The 20,016-nt window shown below is 39.0% G+C and overlaps 1 protein-coding gene across 1 annotated transcript; it reads right to left on the bottom strand.

Moving 5' to 3' along the window:
- Nucleotides 1-2,813: 2,813 nt before the first annotated feature.
- Nucleotides 2,814-3,800, bottom strand: LOC147894149 (protein NUCLEAR FUSION DEFECTIVE 4-like). Its single transcript, XM_087384657.1, has one exon. It carries the CDS (start codon nucleotides 3,798-3,800, stop codon nucleotides 2,814-2,816), a length of 987 nt encoding a protein of 328 aa, XP_087240783.1.
- Between the last annotated feature and the right edge of the window lie 16,216 nt (nucleotides 3,801-20,016).

The raw sequence follows: 20,016 nt of genomic DNA, 5'->3' as shown, positions 1-20,016 counted from the left end.
TTTACAAATAAGGGATTTTACAAATAGGCCTTGAATACACGTGATATAGAGGGTTTACACATAGTGACCCCCCAAGTACGAGTTTTAAGGTTGTAAGAGATGGAAATCAAGGGTATACCTCAAGGGGTTCACCTAAAAAAATAATAATGTACCACCTGTGCATTCAAAAGAAGGGGTAATGTAATCGGACTTTTTGAAAAGTTTTAACAAGATGATAATAGTAGGAGGGTTTTTTTGATTCAAGTTTAAAAGAATTTCACTTATATCAAAATTAAAGAGGGCTGTTTTATTGGGGGGGAAATTTTAGTCGAGGGGTTTTTCAAATAGCCCTTGAACGCACGTAATACATAGGGTTTCTTTGTATTGCACCCTTCAAGGGTTATACAAGTATAAGATCTCATCCCAATGAAGTTTTTGAGGATATAATGAAATAGTGTCTATGTTGCATGTGAGAAGGGAGATATCACATATGATTCCCCTTCATTATTTATAGAAAAGTCTAGGAAGGCAAAGGAAAAAGAGGTGACAGCTCGGATGTGGAGGCCAGTTAGAAACTTGGAATAGTTTTTTGGAAGAAAAGATAAATACCAATACCTAGAGGAGTGCATCAACTTGCAAGTCATGTATGATGTAGTAAAGAGTAAAATATAATATTTTCTCATAAAGAAAAACATCGCAATCAATCAATGACATATTGACACAAAGATTGTGAATCAAATGGCTATGGTGTTAGCCTCAGCTAAAGGCAAGGCATGGGCACATAAGTGGATAAGGATATAGCATGCATCCTAAGAAATTACTCCACCATGATAAAAGACATTCCATAAAAAGGTGCATGTATGTGTAGATAGGCTCATCAATGAAAAGATGTATAAATAGTAAAAAATCTTGACGAGGGCTTCCAATTAAGAATGGAACTAATTTCAAATTTTGAAAAGCTTGTGGATTATAAGGGTGTGTCATGCAAGGACTTTTTATTTGATGACATAATATGGGAAAGGCTGCAAATTTTATTTATTTATGGAACGTCATGTTGTGGTGTTTGTTACCTTATTTACAAAACATTGCACACCACCATTGGTACAGAGAGATTGTGACGGGATTGTGTGGTATTGTGATATTTGTTCATAGTGAAGAAAAAAAGACATGTTTTTTACCTTAGAGAAACAATATAGTAGGGAGCTTAAGCTATACAATGATGTGTACTCAACAAGGAGGCAAAGAAAGTTCGATGGGTTGATGAATTGGAACAACATTATCTGAATAAGGCAAGTAATAACATGCAACAAGCCTAGGAAGTATTCCAATAAAAAAAGGTTCAGTTAACGATGATAAATGAACTTCTAAAAGTGGCTCCCTACTACAAGGACTTCCTTTTGTAGTAGTTACAAGCTAAAGAGATGCCAACCAAGCAGGTAGATAGTCTTTTCACAATTCCTATCATTGACATCCCGCTTGTAAATGACTAGGTTCCTATCATCACTATCAAGGTACGTAATCAAAATATATATGGGGTCATTGTGGATGGTGGCTTTGGTGTGATTATCATTAAGAAAGCAATCATAAGAAAATTAAAGCATAAGGGCTTAAAGACATCTCCTTTTTGGGTGCGAATGGTTGATCAATGCCCTATTGAACAAGTAGGCATGCTATCGGATGTTATGGTGAGGTTGTGGTAAGTATTAGTGGGATACATTACACAACGAGTTTGATAGCCCTATCAATGGAGAAAGATGCATACCCAATGCTATTGGGAAGGTTGTGGTTGAAAAGTTATAAAGGTGCTACATAATTGCGGATCTAAAATACTAACTATTAAGACAAAGGATAAAGAAATGCAACCACCTACTTACCTCGGGCAGATACCAAGCACATGTGGATTGAAAGTGCTAGAAGCAAAGGATGAGTTCCCTATCAATGTGGAGACAAGACTAATGGAGCTATAAATAGTACTCATGCTAGCAAGGGTTCCCAAGGGTGTGAGTTTTACAGAAATGGGATAGTCAAAACACATATCACATGGTCTACATCATATGGTGACCAGAGGTGATTTACATAACATATTCTTTTTGGAGTACTACTCCAAGCAGAGAACCTCAAAATTTTGACCAAGTGATGATAAACAAAAAAGACAAAGTGCCTAAAAAGCATAGTCTGTTGAGAGTTCACGCTCAACATCATGTGATCATGTGTGCATAGCACCATAATGTGATCATATGTGCATAGCACTAACCTTATAGAGTGCTATAAAGGAAAGGGTGAGATCCCCTAACCCTAACCCTAAAAGGGTTTGTATATATTCTATTTTTTCAACTAAATCTAGTGTACAGTTAGTCATTTGTGGTTTGCTCTCTAGCTGTGCCCTCTCTCCTCATCTCCACTCTTCTCCTCTCCCCTCTTCATATTTTGTCATGGTATCAGAGCTTCCTTGTCTTCCGCTGAGACATTGAGATTCTTGAGAGTGCGAGAAAGATTATGAGATTGAGATTTCTCTTGAGTGATTGTGAGATCCGTCCCTTCACTTCTATTGAGAGAAATTTCCGTCCATTGAGAAGAAAGTTCCGTCCATTATTCTTTCTTTGAGTTCTTTGAAAGATTTCATTGCTTAAGAAAGAGAGTATTCCTTGTTTATGAGAGAAAGAGAGATCTAGATCTTAGTCTTTGAGAGAGAGTTTTTTGAGAGATCTGTGAGAAAGAGAAAGAAGCTAAGCCTCTCCAACAAAGCTCCTTCGACGGCCGTCCCTAGCGAATACCGCCTCTACTCTTTCTGTGAGCTTAGTCTAAGTCTTGCCTCTACTCCTTCTGCGAGCTATCTAGCGAATACCGCCATCAACCCTGGCAGTCTTCAACAACAACGAGCAGCTACCTTGCTGCTCACAAGCTAGCACAGCTCCTCTAGCAGCCACGGGCTGCTCTCGAACAGGACCGCTCAGTGAGGCCTCCTGCGCTTCTGATATCTGCTTGAATTTCTCAAGCTCTGGCCGCACTGGAATCCACAAGTTCGACACCAGCAGAAGAACCGTAAAGACTCCCACGGCCTTGTAAACGGTGGGCGACGATATCGGAACCAAATTCTCCACCATGATAACTACCATGAGAAAGCCTGCCAACAGCGCGGCGAGGTAAAGGAACCAAAAGAAGTGTTTGCCTTCTTTTTCGTCCATCTCTGGTGTCATGGGGCGAATGAAAAACATGAGCAATAAGGACACCAGTGAAGGCAACCAGCCAGCGAGCAAGATGACGCCCCTCGGATCCTCGCTATAGAGAGCATGATAAATTTGCGTGAAGATGGCACCACTGAGGCCTATAGATCCCTTGAGCAGCCCAATAACAGCACCTCGACTCTGAGGGAAGTTCTTCACGGCGACCACCAGCACGCCAGTGTTGGAAAACGTCTGTGAGTTGGCAGCCATGCACATATAGACGTACATCTGCCACAAGCGAGGGCGAGCGATTTTGCCGGTTACAGAGAACCAGATCATGAGGTAGCCGAACAGATTCATGCCGGCTCCAACAGCGAGCACGGCCCAAGATGGGGTGATTTCGTTGAGCAAGCCGGAGACGATACCGACATTGGTGCCGATGTCCTTGAAGAAGCTGAGAGTGTCGAGGGTGTGCTGATCGTAGAGGAGAGCTTGTTTGATGGAGTCGGAGTAGATGCCAAAGATATAAGTGGCACCACCGCAGGACATAATGTAGAGGGAGATGGCAACAACGATCCATCGTCCTTTGAAGAAATGGAGGCGAAATTGCGAGAGCTTCGCCAGTCCACCGACGGCTCCATCTCCACCGAGCAGCATCACCAGCTCAACGTGCCACTAGTGACGTGACCTCTCCAACGCCGAGACGTCGCTACAAGCTAGTTGAGCTACAGATTGCATGCCCAAGCCCTCTCCATCAACGGCACCATCTCCAAGGCTCACAGAGCTCCAACAAAGAAGAAGATGGAATCTTTGAGATTCCGTCAGAATCTCAAAGATTCTGATCGTTGTTCTTACGACACGTGGTAGTTGACTTGGACCCTATCCTCAGGGTCACCACACCCTAGAGCTTGGTCAAGGACCAGCCACGTGGCATCCTTATCCATAGTGCCACATCACTAGCACCACGTCAGCTGATACATCACCACTGCCATGTCATCAGTGACATGTCATCAGCCATGTCACCTGTGCCACATCATCAGGGACACGTCATCAGTGCCACATCACCCTGTTGACATCATCTGTGCCACCTCAGCACTGCCACCTCAACAGTACTGACCCCTGCAGGCACAGTCCCTTGCCAGGCACACTGTGTACACACTGCATGTGCACACTCCTGCCACCTCAGCACAGAGCTTCATTCAGTGGCACATCATCATTGAGCACCATTTGCACTCCTTTTGCCCCTCCACCTAGATCAAGTCATATCTCTTGATCCAGGAAGAATTTGAGGGTGCTCCAAAAAGGAAAGTCGCTCGTTTTTTTGTGCTCTACGCGCTCGTTACATCATGCACACATTTCGGCGCAAGTCACACTCACATTTGAGCCTCGCCGACAAAACCACTTCCTTCACACACATTTGCCTCTACATCGACGCATCTGACCCAACACTTAAAAAGAACAAAAGAAAAGGAATTATTTGCTGCTCTTTCATCGATCAACGGTTGGTTTAGATCTAGATCAGAGTAGACTAGATCGCCATAGAGGGGACGCTTTGAATTCCCCAAGTTGCCAATCTAAGCCATGCCCGAAATTTTCGACTAGTACCTACTTGGAGTCAATCCATACGCTCACATCCGATTTCACATCATTACATTACCTGAAACCTTACGTTCATCAGTTCAGTGAGCAGACTTTAGAGTTCAGAGGCATTGCAGATTGATTCAGTGGGCGGATAGCACTTGATTTCACACACACATGCCACCATTGTAAAGCCTATTTGGCTATCTGACGGCATCGTGCACATCATTTTTAGCCTTGTAAAGCCTCTTGGCTATTCCCGGCATCATTGCCACAAGCCTTGTAACACAGATCAGATCTTATATACTGTAGTTCTATCTTCACTGACGGTCCAGAGATTTCACTTGGCATCTTCAGTGTATTTGCAGTTGATTCATACAGAGTTTTTCAAGACACTTTTTGAGTACATTGTTTGCACCATGTCGACTAGCAACCTCAATCTGGAAGCATCTGCTAAGTTAGACAACTCCAATTACGGTACATGGAAATACCAAATGGAGACCATTCTTGTGCTTCAGGACAAATGGGAGTATGTCGATGGATCTATACCTAGACCATTGGCCGATCCAGCCACTAGTAGCTCTACTCCATCTGTTGTCACAGCACCAGCAATAGGATCTACATCTACACAAACAGTTTTTGCACCAGTAGCAGATCCTGCCATTGCCCGAGCTCAAGCAGAATGGGATAAGAAAGACAAGTATGCCTATCACTTGATCAAGCAGAATGTGCAAGATGTCATGCTAGGATAGCTCAAACAGTCAAGACATCAAAAGAAGCATGGGATATGTTTGCAGCTCTCTACGAGTCCAAGAACACATCCAGGATTCTCACCCTGAGAAACCAGATCAACCAGAGTTTCCGCAATAGCAATGAAACCGGTCATGCTTATGTACTCCGCATCAAAGACTACAACAATCAACTTGCAGCAGCAGGAGAGACTATGAATCCCGCAGAAATGGTTCAAGTAATCCTGAATGGACTAGGAGAAGGATATGAGAATCTAGTCCAGAGTATTGCCATCCAGTGGAAAATTCCAACACTGGAAGAACTTTAGTCAATTCTACTTGGTGAAGAACTCAGGACTCAGGCCATTCAAGCACGTAAAGGTCATTCTAATGATCAGGCATTCACAGCTTCAGACAGAAGCAGAGGCAAAGGCATAAACAGAGGAAGATCATACCAGAAAAGTGGTCATCATCAACAAAATCAAAGTCAAAATCAGCATCAACATCAACATCATCCTCAGCAACATCAAAATCAGCACAAAGAGGAAATCATTCCAACCGAGGAAGATTCCAAGGACAAGGGAATGCATCCACCAATGTGTCAAACATCCAGTGCAACTACTATCACAAGTTTGGACACTATGAAAGAGATTGCCGCAAGAAGCAGTATGACCAAGGCGGTCAATCCACAGCAGTAATCGAGGGAATTCCCGAGGAAGAGGAAATCATCGTGGTGGACATTCTAGTCACAGTCATTTTGCAAATGAACATGGAAATATGTTTCTTGCAAGTGAGCAATTGCATTAGACTGATACAATGCACCTAGACACTGATTTCAATCCCAAAGAGGATTTCAGCTATCAAGTCGACCAAGTGGAACAGGATCCTTGGTACATGGACAGCGGTGCATCATCTCATATGACAAATCGCCAGGAATGGTTCACAGAAATGAAGCCATTAGAAGGTCAAAAGAATGTCATCTACAAAGCAGACAATACATTGAATCCGGTTCAAGGGACATGTGTTATCCCTATGAACAATTTCACTGGTACAAAAGGATTAGTCAAAGATGTGCTCTATGTTTCGAAGCTCAGCAAGAACCTTTTGTCAATAGGTCAAATGACGGAACACAACTACAAAGTCATCTTCGACAGTGATGAATGCACTATCAGAGACAAATCCAAAAGAGGTCAGCTAGTAGCAAAAGGTGTCAAGGAAGGACGCTTATACAGGATGCTAGCTATAGTACTAGATAAGCATGCCATGTCAGCTCAAATGCAATAGATGCCACTATCTGCAAAATGGCACAAGAGATTTGGTCATGTCAACTTCAAGTACTTGTTAGATCTCAGGAATCAGAATATGGCAATTGGGATTCCGAAGCTACAATTTCTTGGAAAAGTTTGTGAAGCATGCTGCTTCGGCAAACAAAAGCGAACCAACTTTGTCAGAAGTACATCTCGTGCACGAGGTATTCTTGATTTGATTCATACAGATGTATGGGGTTATGCCCAGACCCGCAGCATCAATGGTTCACTTTATTACTTGACCTTCATCGATGACTACAGTAGATATTGTTGGGTCTACTTTCTGAAAGAGAAATCTGAAGTGTTTGCCAGATTTCAAGAATTCAAAGCCATGGTAGAAAACTAGACAGGCAGAAAGATCAAGGTCATGAGATCAGACAGAGGAGGTGAATACATGTCTTCAGCATTCATGAACTTTTGCAAAAATCACGGCATTCGAAGACAATTCACATGTGCAGATACTCCTCAGCAAAATGCAAGAGCTGAAAGTAAGAATGGGACTTTAGTAGACAGTGCTAGAGCAATGCTTAGTGAAAAGCATCTTCCGAATCAGTATTGGGCAGAAGCAATAGCTACAGCTAACTATTTGCTTAATCGGCTTCCTACCGAACCGATACAAGGTATGACTCCTTATGAAGCATTCACTGGACACAAGCCACACATTGGGCATCTCCGCATATTTGGTTGCATAGCATATGCCCACATACATGATGATCATCACAGGAAATTGGATGCGAAGTCACGCAAATGCATCATGGTTGGCTACAGTGAAGAAAGCAAAGCATACAAATTGTATGATCCCATCAACCGCAAAGTCATTATCTCCAGAGATGTAATCTTCAATGAGGAATCAGAATGGAAAACCTCACCTACACAGGAGATAGAAGCATCGACTTCACAGTCATCTACAGAACAGGTTGATGAAGAAGAGCAAGAATTGCCACCAACACCCCAAGCAGCGCCATAGCAGCTCAGACGGTCTACTAGGGAAAGCAGACCACCAACCAGATTGACATATGCTCAGAAAGGCAAAGCAATTCAGGTGGAAAGCACCAACTATGCTCTTATGACTACCATCATGGCTACAGAAGAGCCAGTGTACTTCGAAGATGCAGTAGATAAGCCAGAATGGCAAACTGCTATGAATGAAGAAATGGATGCTTTGTATAAAAATAACACTTGGGAATTATGCGACCTTCCACCAGGAAAGAAGGCCATAGCCAACAAATGGGTATACAAAGTGAAGTACAATCCAGATGGCAGTATTCAGAGATACAAAGCCAGATTAGTTGCAAAAGGATTTGCACAATAATATGGCCAAGATTATGATGAGACTTATGCTCCAGTAGCAAAGATGGATTCCATACGGTTCTTGATATCACTAGCGACACTCAGTAAATGGAATGTGTATTAGCTCGATGTCAAGAATGCATTTCTCAATGGTTATCTAGACGAGGAAGTCTACATGCAACAACCAGCCGGTTATGTTGAACCAGGAAAGGAGAACAAGTTTTGCCATCTCAAGAAAAGTCTCTATGGCTTAAAGCAAGCACCCAGAAGTTGGTACAGTAGAATTGACAAGTATTTTGCTGATCTGGGATACATGAAGTCCAATGCAGATCATACTCTCTACTACAAAGTTCAAGGGGAAGATATTACTATTGCACTTTTGTACGTAGATGATCTGATTGTGACAGGAAGCAAGGATAGCTTCATCAAAAAATTAAAACAAGACTTATCTGCAGAGTTCGACATGAAAGATCTTGGACTTATGCACTATTGTCTTGGAATTGAGTTCTGGAGAGATTCAGATAGCACATTCATGAGTCAGCTCAAGTATGTCGACAGTCTCCTAAAGAAGTTTCATATGGCAGATTGCAAGATTGCAGCCACTCCCATGGAACAGAGTTTGAAACTTACTAAAGATTCAGAAAAGCCTACAGTCAATGACAGATACTACAGGCAGCTCATTGGATCTCTCATATATCTGACAATAACATGGCCAGATATTTGTTATGCAATAAGCTCACTAGCACAGTTTATGGCAAATCCAAGACAGTCTCACTGGAATGCAGCCAAAAGAGTCTTGAGATACATCAGAGGTACAAGACAGTTTGGGATAGAATACAGAGGAAGTCATCCACGGTAACATGGATACTGTGACAGTGACTATGCCGGAGATCATGAGACCAGGAGATCGACACAGGGATATGCATTTTTCCTTGGTCAAGGTGCTATATCATGGTTGTCAAACAAACAGCCAACTATTTCTTTGTCTTCGACTGAAGCAGAATATAGAGCACTCACTACAGGTGCATGTGAGGCTAGAGGCAGTCGATAGAGCGAGCGAGGAAAAGCGAGCAGGCCCAAAAAAGCGAGCGAGCTTTTTCACAATTTCCTTATCGAGGTATTCAACATAGCTTTGTGGAAACCACTATTTGGGAAGATTGTCGAAAATAAACTTATGTTACTATGTGTAACTATACCAATATTGTGAATTATAGTCTACCTTAACTTCCAATTGGAGCCATACTCACATTATGCAACAATAGTATGTGGTTTGAAAGAAATCGAATTTCCACTCCAAAGCGGATTCCATTACTGATACAACAATTCTTTTGCATTTGAAATGGGTCTTATTATCAAACTCCTTCAATAATCAAAACAAATGCATTGCTTGATATGTTGAACTTAGTAACGTAAACATCACTTCACCCATATGTGGGGAAAAAAAACTGTCTGTAGACTTCATAGCATGGGATTGCATCAACACTTATGACATTCAAAATGGTTCTTCTTATTAAAAGTGTTATCAACCATGAAAGAAAATGTTTAAAAATAGTTCACCCATATGTTGAAAAACCCAAGTGTCATTTATGACATTCAAAATTGTTCTTGCAACCATCCTGTAGTTCCTAGAGATTTTGCCCATACTTCCAACCCCTTCCCTTCAACCACTAAGAGGTATCTAATAGTTTTATAGAACACTTGAGATATCATCACCTCCTAATACAAAACCATTATTACTATTTAGAACACTTGAGATATCATCACCTCTTAATACAAGACCATTCTTACTATTTGTAGAACACTTGAGATATCATCACTCCTTCCCTTCAGCCACTAAGAGGTACCTAATACTTTTGTAGAACACTTGAACCATTCTTACTATTTGTAGAACACTTGAGATATCATCACCTTTTAATACAAAACCATTCTTATGGTTTGTATAACACTTGAGATATCATCACCTCTTAATATAAGACCATTCTTAGTATTTGTAGATCACTTTAGATATCATCGTCTCTTAATACAAGACCATTCTTACTATTTGAGAGATTAATGGATTAAAGGTTTGAAGCTCATAGGAGACGAAGGAAGAGAAAGTCAGTTTCGACATGAGGACAATAAAACTAATTGGAATATTTTGACTTATGTATTATACCTTTTTGAAGACTATGAATTTAAGTCAGTTTCAACATTAGGATGATAAAACTAATTAGAATATTTTGACTTATGTATTATATTTTTTTGAAGACTATGAATTTTAATGAGGAGAGGCATGCACACTACTTAGTAAATACACTAGTACTACTACTAGCCTACGACTATTAAGCCTAGTAGCACCAGTGTGATTTTGAGCCTTGTATCAGCCTTTTGATAATTTTCTTTCATCTTTAGTGCAATAGAAATTATTCCTTCTATCAGAAGAATCTTGCCAAATTTATTCAAAGTGATGATTTTGTAGTCTACAGCCACTATCCTCTGACTCTCAAAAATATATTAAATGTGAGCACCCATTTATCTTGTTTGATCAACCCTAGACTATGCTACGATAGGACATTACTAGAACAAAAAAAAAAAGAATTGATATGGCGATGTTCGGTGTGAAATAACCAAATTAAGGATTTAATAAGAAAGAAAACAATCAGAATCAATAGGCTATTCAATGGCTCAAATATGCACGGAAATTATAATGTGCCTCCCAACTCTTATGCATTCCAGCTCCTCATGTTTGACAAGAATGCAAACAATAATAAAATCACATTATCTTTAGTTTCAAAGTAAGCAAAGCACCAAAAACAAATGCAAACGTATTGGATGATGAATAAATAGGTATAGATATAGATAGACCTATATATATGCATTCATAGATATAATGATGATTAAAGTTGGATGGTCGTAATAATATTATGTGTACTATCATTGGGATTAGGACTACTATTGGTAATATTGTATGTAGTAGTAGGAGAACTACCATTAAGGAACACTCAAATAAAATTACTAATGGTGGTGATAAAACTACCACTAGTAGTTTGGTAATTCCCCCTAACATCTACAATAAATATTTGATGGGTAGCTAGTATTAGGTCAAAAGGTCCCAATTGTGCTATAATAATGGACCAAAAAAGGGAGTGCTATAGCATCACCTAAGGGTCACTTTTTATCCATGAAAGAAACAAGTCGGTGCAACCTAGGTCATACAGATCTAGGTCATGTGGAGTGGTTTGCGTCTCTTTCCTTGACAAAAAAGTTACACTACCTTTGATAGTAACTACAAAGATTGCTGCCATAGTGCCGTAGAGTAGCCCCTAGGTTGCACCATCATCCCTTTTTGCTTTTGAGCCATTAAGTTTGATCCACTGATTTTATGTAGAATTATTCTACTATATGTTCACATGTCCTTAATAGGATCTTGATATAATCCCTTCCATTGTAAGTACTTTTACTTTAAGTTTCACATATCCTTAACAAACCACTAGGCTTCAACACAAATTCATTCTTATGTTTCAAGCCTTAAACTCAAACACCCTTGTAAAAGGGATAATGTATTAAAGCTACATTCAATCCATCAAACAGTTCTATTGAAAATTCATGTATCATCAATAGGATTTCATCCATTATATGTTCATTTGTCTTTAATAGTATGTCTAAAAATTCATGTATCTTCAATATTATTTCTCTCATGTGTTCCAATATCTTCAAAAGGATACCTTTATTTAATAATGTCCAAACTTGAGCATTGATTTGTATTTATCAAACACAATTTCACTCCACCTATTCTTTAGAATGAAATTTTTTCGCCAAAAGTGGGCCAAATGTAAGGTCTTTCCACATATTCTTAAGAATGAAAATTTTGGCCTTACATTGGCAAGTCTATGGAATGAGGGTAAGGCCAAAGTCTCTGGTACGGTGCATTAGGTCTTGATTAATTCTTCTTTAGGCTTGAATATTTAATGCATTAACTTCACAACTATTATTTATGCTTGAACTTGTAATGTATTAATTTCATGACTTAGGATTTTATGAAGTTATATCTAACATGTCCCAAATTTAATGGAAATTAATATCCTACATAACACAACAAAGTATCATCATATCCCTTCCCAAAATCAATACTACCTAGCAACTCTCCTGGCATTTTCACTGCCTTGCATTTGAGTTAGCTATGATGAAGAATGTTGCCTGCCTTTGGAACCTCTTAGAGTTACCGTTAGCATGATCTAATTTCATGTACCCCAAAACTTGAGACTTGGAGATTCCCATATCACACCAGCGGTAGCTATCTTGTCCACTCTCAATGCTAGTAAGAGCTAGGCCCCATAGACCGGTAAAAGAAGTCTTTTTGGAGGTTCAATTTTTTCCCTCCGTCTTCTGCAGGCCCCCTGATGAAATAGGATATATTCATCACCCTACATTTAATGCAAGAATTGACACAACTTTTTTGGACCTGACTATGTAGTTTACATCCCAAAATTGGTGCTAAAATTGCAGATTGGGAGATTCCCATATCACACCAACGGTAGCTGTCTTGTCCACTCTCAACACTAGTAAGAGCCGCGGTCCCCATAGACTGGTAAAAGAAGTCTTTTTGGAGGTTCAATTTTTTGCCTCCGTCTTGTCCAGCCCCATGACAGAATAGGATATATTCACCACCCTACATTTAATGCAAGAATTGACAACTTTTTTTGGACATGACTATGCAGCTTACATCCCAAAATTGGTGCTAAAATTGCATACCGGGCATCTCCATTTGCCGGGAGGTGTCCCCAGCGACCCCTTGGACTTTCTCTATTTGTCTAGTTGTGTCTCTCCATAAAAATCAGAGTAGGGCCTATTTTCCCCATCTAGTAAAACTATATGCATCAATATGTATGTATGTATGCATGCATGCATGCATCCATGTATGTATGTACACACACACACACATATGTATGTATGTATGTATGCATGTGTACTAAAACTACTAAAACTATATGCATCAAATAATGTTGTTGATCAATTTTTGGCATACCCCACCAAAATCAAGACCCCCATTGCAAAGAAAGGTAAGGAACACAAGTGCTTGTTCTTATGCTCATGAGACAACAAAATGCATGACATAGGCAACCAATGGGGTCTTACTTTTGATGTTTGTATGTATGTATAAATGTATGTATGTATGTATGTATGTGTGTGTGTGTGTATGTATGTATGTATGTATGTATGTATATATATATATATGTATATGTATATGTTGATGCATATATGTATATATTGATGTATATATTGATGCATACAATTTTGATATATGGAGAAAATGGACATGAAAACCATCTAAATTGGTTCTTGTCGTTTGATTTGATATATGACATGATCCTATTTGGATTTGTAAGTCCAAAGATATGGGGTCCTACTTTTAGGGCCTGAATGCCTAAAATAGGTAGCGCGTTAACGCGCTACCTATTTCATGCATTTAGGCCTCAAAAGTAGGACCCCATTGGCAACACAATGGGGTCCTAGTTTTGAGGCCTAAATGCATGAAATAGAGAGCGCGTTAACGCGCTGCCTATTTTAGGCATTCAGGCCCTAAAAGTAGTACCCCGTATCTTTGGACTTGCATATCCAAATGGGGTCATGTCATATATCAAATCGAATGGCAAGATCCACTTTAGATGGTTTTCATGTCCATTTTCTCTATCAAATAAAACTATATTCATCAAATAATGTTGTTGATCAATTTTTGGCATACCCCCCCAAAATCAAGACCCCCATTGCAAAGAAAGGTAAAGAACACAAGTGCTTGTTCTTATGCTCATGAGACAACAAAATGCATGACATGGGAAACCAATGGGGTCTTACTTTTGATGTTTGTATGTATGTATGTATGTATATATATGCATGTACATACATACATACATACATACATACATATATATATATATATATATATATATATATATGTATGTATGTATATGTTGATGCATATATGTATATATTGATGTATATGTTGATGCATACAATTTTGATATATGGAGAAAATGGACATGAAAATCATCTAAATTGGCTCTTGCCGTTTGATTTGATATATGACATGACCCCATTTGGATTTGTAAGTCCAAAGATACGGGGTCCTACTTTTAGGGCCTGAATGCCTAAAATAGGGAGCGCGTTAACGCGCTGCCTATTTCATGCATTTAGGCCTCAAAAGTAGGACCCCATTGTGTTGCCAATGGGGTCCTACTTTTGAGGCCTAAATGCATGAAATAGGCAGCGCGTTAACGCGCTGCCTATTTTAGGCATTCAAACCCTAAAAGTAGCACCCCGTATCTTTGGACTTGCATATCCAAATGGGGTCATGTCATATATCAAATTGAATGGCAAGATCCAATTTAGATGGTTTTCATGTCCATTTTCTCCATCAACTAAAACTATATTCATCAAATAATGTTGTTTATCAATTTTTGGCATACCCCCCCCAAAATCAAGACCCCCATTTTGCTGTATGTATGTAAGTATGTATATATGTATGTATATACATACATATATATCTATATGTGTATATATATGTGTGTGGGTGTGTGTGTGTGTGTTTGTGTGTGTGTATACACACACATGTATGTATGTATGTATGTATGTATCTATATATATATATATATATACATACATACATACATATGTATATATTGATGCATATATTGATGCATATCTTGATGTATATATTTATGCATACAGTTTTGATTGATGGAGAAATCAGGCATGAAAACCATCTAAATTGGCTCTTGCCGTTCGATTTGATATAGGACATGATCCCATTGGGATTTGTAAGTCCAAAGATACGGGGTCCTACTTTTAGGACCTGAATTCTTGAAATAGGTAGCTTGTCAATGTGCTGCCTATTTCATGCATTTAGGCCTCAAAAGTAGGACCTCATTTGGTCCTACATGGAGTCCTATTTTTGAGGCCTAAATGTACGAAATAGGCAGCGCATTGACGCGCTGCCTATTTTAGGCATTCAAGCCCTAAAAGTAAGACCCCATATCTTTGGAATTACAAATCCAAATGGGTTCATGTCATACATCAAATCAAATGGCAAGAGCCAATTTAGATGTTTTCATGCTTATTTTATCGATTTAATAAAACTATATGCATCAAATAATGTTGTTTATTAATTTTTGGCATACACCCCCAAAATCAAGACCCCCATTGGAAAGAAAGGTAAGGAACATAAGTGCTTGTTCTTATGTTCAGGAAACATTAAAAAAGAGGCCTAGTAGCCCAAAAATGGCTGCGCATCAATGCACTATCATTTTTGGGTTGCCAGGTCTCTTTTTTGTTGTCTCACGAGCATACATATGGAGGTTATTATACAATATAACTAAGAAGTAGTATTGAAGTAGTTCTACAATTTGGATGCATTAAGAGCATTCATATAGCAAGGAAGAATATAATAATTGAATACATTTTTTTTTCAATACATATTGCTAGTGAGACTACCAAAAAGAGGCTCTACCCCTCATGATGTCTCTGGATACAGAATATGAGATTGCTTGATGCTTGGATTGCAGTTGGAAACATTGCGTGGGCAAAGCCACTATATGCCTCAAGTGTTGGAAATTGATATATGGCTCAAGTGCTAGAATGTGCAAATCATGGCCAAAATCAAGACCCCTTAGAGATTCCATGAGGGATATCCTTTTACTACTACACACGTCACCTTTAATCGAGGGCAAAATCATTCATCGTCATAGGCAGCAAGTTCATGGGACCCCATCCCATGATCCAAGGCATTATTCAAAGACAAAGTATTTCTGACCATTCCCAAATTGAGTTTGCCAATTCCTAATCTGATTGATTTCATTTACTGGACTTGCAATGCTTGCAAAGCCCTTGCTTAAGCTTGAATGAGCCTCTTGATTTTGGGGGTATAATGGTAAAAAATGGCTTAACACGCCCAAAATCAAAAGGCTCATTCAAGCTTAAGCAAGGGCTTTGCAAGTCTTGTTTTTGGGTGCCAAAAGCACAAAAAATGCGCATTAAGGTGTTGCCATTCTTATGCTTCCCCCCTCCAAAAACAAGACCCCCAAGATATTCATTGGAGACACCAAAATGAGGAGTAGAGGAGCTGACCAATGAGGGGAGGGATAGCCTTGGAATTGCCAGTAACAAGCATAATGCAAGGAGGTGAGAAGGCAAAGAAGCAAGGAGGTGAGGAGGTGAGGAAGCAAGGAGGCGAGGAGGCAAGAGGCAGTCTTGAAGGGCAACAAGAGGGTGGAGGTGGCCGAAAGAGTAAGCAGGAAAGGGAGGGATGGAGATTGCTTGTAGGAAATGCTTGGATTAATGCTACAAATGCCATTTTTTTGTGTGTGTTTTGCAGCATGAATTGTTTATGGCATTTTTCTTTAAAAAAATACAAAATTGTTGTGATTAATTGTGCTACAAACAACTCAAGCTGTAAAGCACCATGGATTAGTACAACAATATACATCACAAATGGATGCATACACTCATATACATCACTGATGGATGCATACACTTATACTCACATCAATTTCCAATATTGTATTAGATGGACCCTTAGCATATATGTGTGCATAGAAGACCATTTCCTACATTGATCCCTGATTTCATAGTTAAATTATTCCCTTTCTCACATTCTAACATGTGAAGATTTAATGTACATGCATTATGGGCACATTATATTGCAGTTTATGACTAACTTTTTTTATGAATGCATGATACTTGTATATGGTCAAGGAAGGTATATTATCATTTTTGAATGACAACATTACTCTATGCTCCATTTTATCCTATATTAGAAACTATGATCACTAGATATTACATAAATGTATTGCTCCATTATATCCTATACTAAAAACTATTTTGACCCAAATACATAATGCCAATTGAGGTTAGTACTGATGACAAGTGATGAAAACAATCTAATGGTATGAATGAGATCTTGTAAATTTTGGATATATAATATGGGTACTATGTTGATTGAGCTATTTTTCTAAGGGAATATTTTCAACTTAATTACTAAATACATACTTACAATGGTGACCTGATTCCCATCTATATGTATAATCAAGTTTTACTTTGTGTAAAAAAAAAAGCTTTTGCATAAGGTTAAAATTTGAATAGTATTTATATTTGTTTAAGACTACCCATTGAGCTAGCTCCTATCCTTATATTGAACATGATAATGTTCATAAAGATTTTATGAATACAAATAGATAGCATTGGCTCTCTTTTTAGTGGTTGGGAATGAACCCTAAAAGTACCCTAAAATGACTATGTATTCCCTTATTTGTAGCATGGAAGTGATAATGGTAGAGTGGCATAATCCCTATTTTGCTTTTTTCATAGGTTCTTTTGCTACTCATGGTTGGCGGATACACCACGGCATAGATCCGAATAGATATTTGGTTTTTTGCTTCAACTTGCTTGACTAGACTTTCCTTGATGATTGTTTGATTGTGCATGATGAGTAGTCACTGGCTTAACTGATGCATTAAGTGCAATGTTTTCCTTAAAGTTTTTCATACTACAAGATACGAGTTTGCTTATACGGGTGGAAATAAAAGCTTGTTAACGCCTGGTGCATATTTTCTGTTAGATGCAATAGGATACTAGTTACCGAGTGTCTTTGCCAATTATTTCACTTGAATCATGCTCCTCTTATGCTTGAGTTTGTGGTCACGTATTGAGTTTAACATAATAGTCTATAGGATACTGGATGAGCACTCAACATAGTGGTTAGATGCATTCATTTCTAGTTCCGATAGAACTATCATTCAGACATTGGTCATAATAGAAATATGGAGGGCTAAAATCCTTTTTTGGCTCCCTAAGTTTTTTACAGCATGGTATTGTCCAGATTACATAGGTATTTTCACTAAGCAAAATTAATCCTTATGATGAAAGTGTGTTTTTTTTCTTTTGACATAGTTAGTTCTGTTTCCATGTTTTTGGATCGAATGTATGGATGATCTTCTGCAAGCATAAAAGACATTATATGTATATGTAGCACATGATCATGTTTACATATTTTTAGTCATATATTCTACATTGTGATCTATCATTATCTTGCTGTGTGGATGTTCAATCTGAGTAGTGTTTGCTTTTTTTATCGCAAATTTTATGTATTGTTGTGTCTCTACCTCTCCACAACGACTCAAATTGATAGTATGGGATGAAAGAGAAGTTAATTGTGAGTTTCAGGCATGCATTCATTGTTGGAATATGTTTAATTTGCTTATGATCACATCAATTGTTCCAATGATATTGAGAGGAATAAGATGCTGGATGAGGTTCTCGCTCGCTTGAAACCTATTTAATCTTGCTCGCTTATTTGGGGCTGCTCGCTTTTCTTCGCTCGCTTTTTGGTATTCCTCGTGAGGCTATATGGCTCACAAGACTATTGTCAGAAACAGATTACTTTGATGAGTCAAAGCCAACAACAATATACTGTGATAATCAATCGGCTCAAGCATTGGCCAAAAATCCAGTATATCACTCCAGGACAAAGCACATTGATGTCAGAGAGCACTTCATCAGAGAAAGAGTGTTACTTGGTGACATCACACTGCAGCATTGTGATAGCAAAGAAAATGTTACAGACATCTTTACCAAACCACTCGGTAAAGAGCTATTCGAGAAACACCGACTAGCTCTTGGTTTGATGTAGAGGAAGGACATTCCCATTAAAGGGGTGTGATGGAATGTAATGCTCAGTCCTTCTTCGATTCCCCAGAATCATCATCTTGAGGGAAGGCCTACTTCATGATGTTGATCTTGAGGGAAGGTGTTGAGAGTTCACGCTCAACATCATGTGATCATGTGTGCATAGCACCATCATGTGATCATATGTGCATAGCACTAACCTTATAGAGTGCTATAAAGGAAAGGGTTAGATCCCCTAACCCTAACCCTAAAAGGGTTTGTATATATTCTATTTTTTCAACTAAATCTAGTGTACAGTTAGTCATTTGTGGTGTGCTCTCTAGCTGTGCCGTCTCTCCTCATCTCCACTCTTCTCCTCTCCCCTCTTCATATTTTGTCATAGTCTTCATCATGTGGAGACTCATCAAATGAAAGTAGATTGGCAGTTTTTGACTTTGTACCTTCTTCCTTTTTGGCTCTACAATACTTTTCGTGGTGATTGTTTTTGCCATAATGTTTGCATGGATTGATCTTGAAGCAATCTTTTGAGGGGTGATTAGTCTTCCGACAATGTTTGCAAGGTGAAAACTTGCCCTTTTGAATTTTTATGGCATAGGCTGTGTCATTGCCTCTCTGGTATGCTGTGTCATTGCCTCTCCAGAGTTCCATGTGCCTTTCTTCTTCTTGAAGAGCAAAAACAAGACCTTCAAGATTAGGATTAGGAAGATTTTTCAAAGTGGTAAAAACATGATCATAATCTTCAGGCATACTTTTGAGCAACACTGCCATTGCATCATCTGTAGTGATTGGAGAGTTGATAGAAGCAAGTTGAGTCATGAGACTCTGCATATGATTGACATGAGCAGCCAAAGGAGTGCCACTAACCATCTTCGATTCAAAGAAAGCAATCTTAAGTGACAATTTTGAGATGTGAATGCTGGCACCAAAAATAATGTCAAGCTTCTGCCAAGCTTATGAAGGAGACTCTAAATCAGAGATGTGATGAATATAGTCATCTCCTAAGGCAAGAGCAATGATGCCATAGGCTTTCTCCTCTCTAGCAGGATCTCTTGCCGGGCATGTCGGAGCTGAGGATTTTCCAGCATTAGAAGCTGTTGAAGAAGAAGTTGAAGCCGGTTTGACAAGCCCCCAGAGGTTTTCCCTCAACAATGCAAACTTAACCTTCATCTGCCATGTGTGAAATCCTTTACCATTGAACTTATCCATATTCAAGATGGTAGCCATGAGAGGGTCTAACCTGAAATGGGCAGTGTCTACTCTCTTACAAGGCTAGAAAAAATTGAAGAGCTTCAAAATACAAGCATTTAGAGTAGC

Source organism: Dipteris shenzhenensis, chromosome 14, assembly GCF_047967505.1.
Source record: "Dipteris shenzhenensis isolate YYH24624 ecotype China chromosome 14, Dip_SZ_1.0, whole genome shotgun sequence".
Taxonomy (NCBI): domain Eukaryota; kingdom Viridiplantae; phylum Streptophyta; class Polypodiopsida; order Gleicheniales; family Dipteridaceae; genus Dipteris; species Dipteris shenzhenensis.
The sequence above is the reverse complement of the archived record's forward strand: the minus strand, read 5'-3'. Positions and strand labels throughout refer to the sequence as shown.

What these genes read in the sequence shown, in the direction of transcription:
- LOC147894149 (XM_087384657.1), bottom strand. Translation starts at nt 3,800, where the DNA reads ATGCTGCTCGGTGGAGATGGAGCCGTCGGTGGACTGGCGAAGCTCTCG.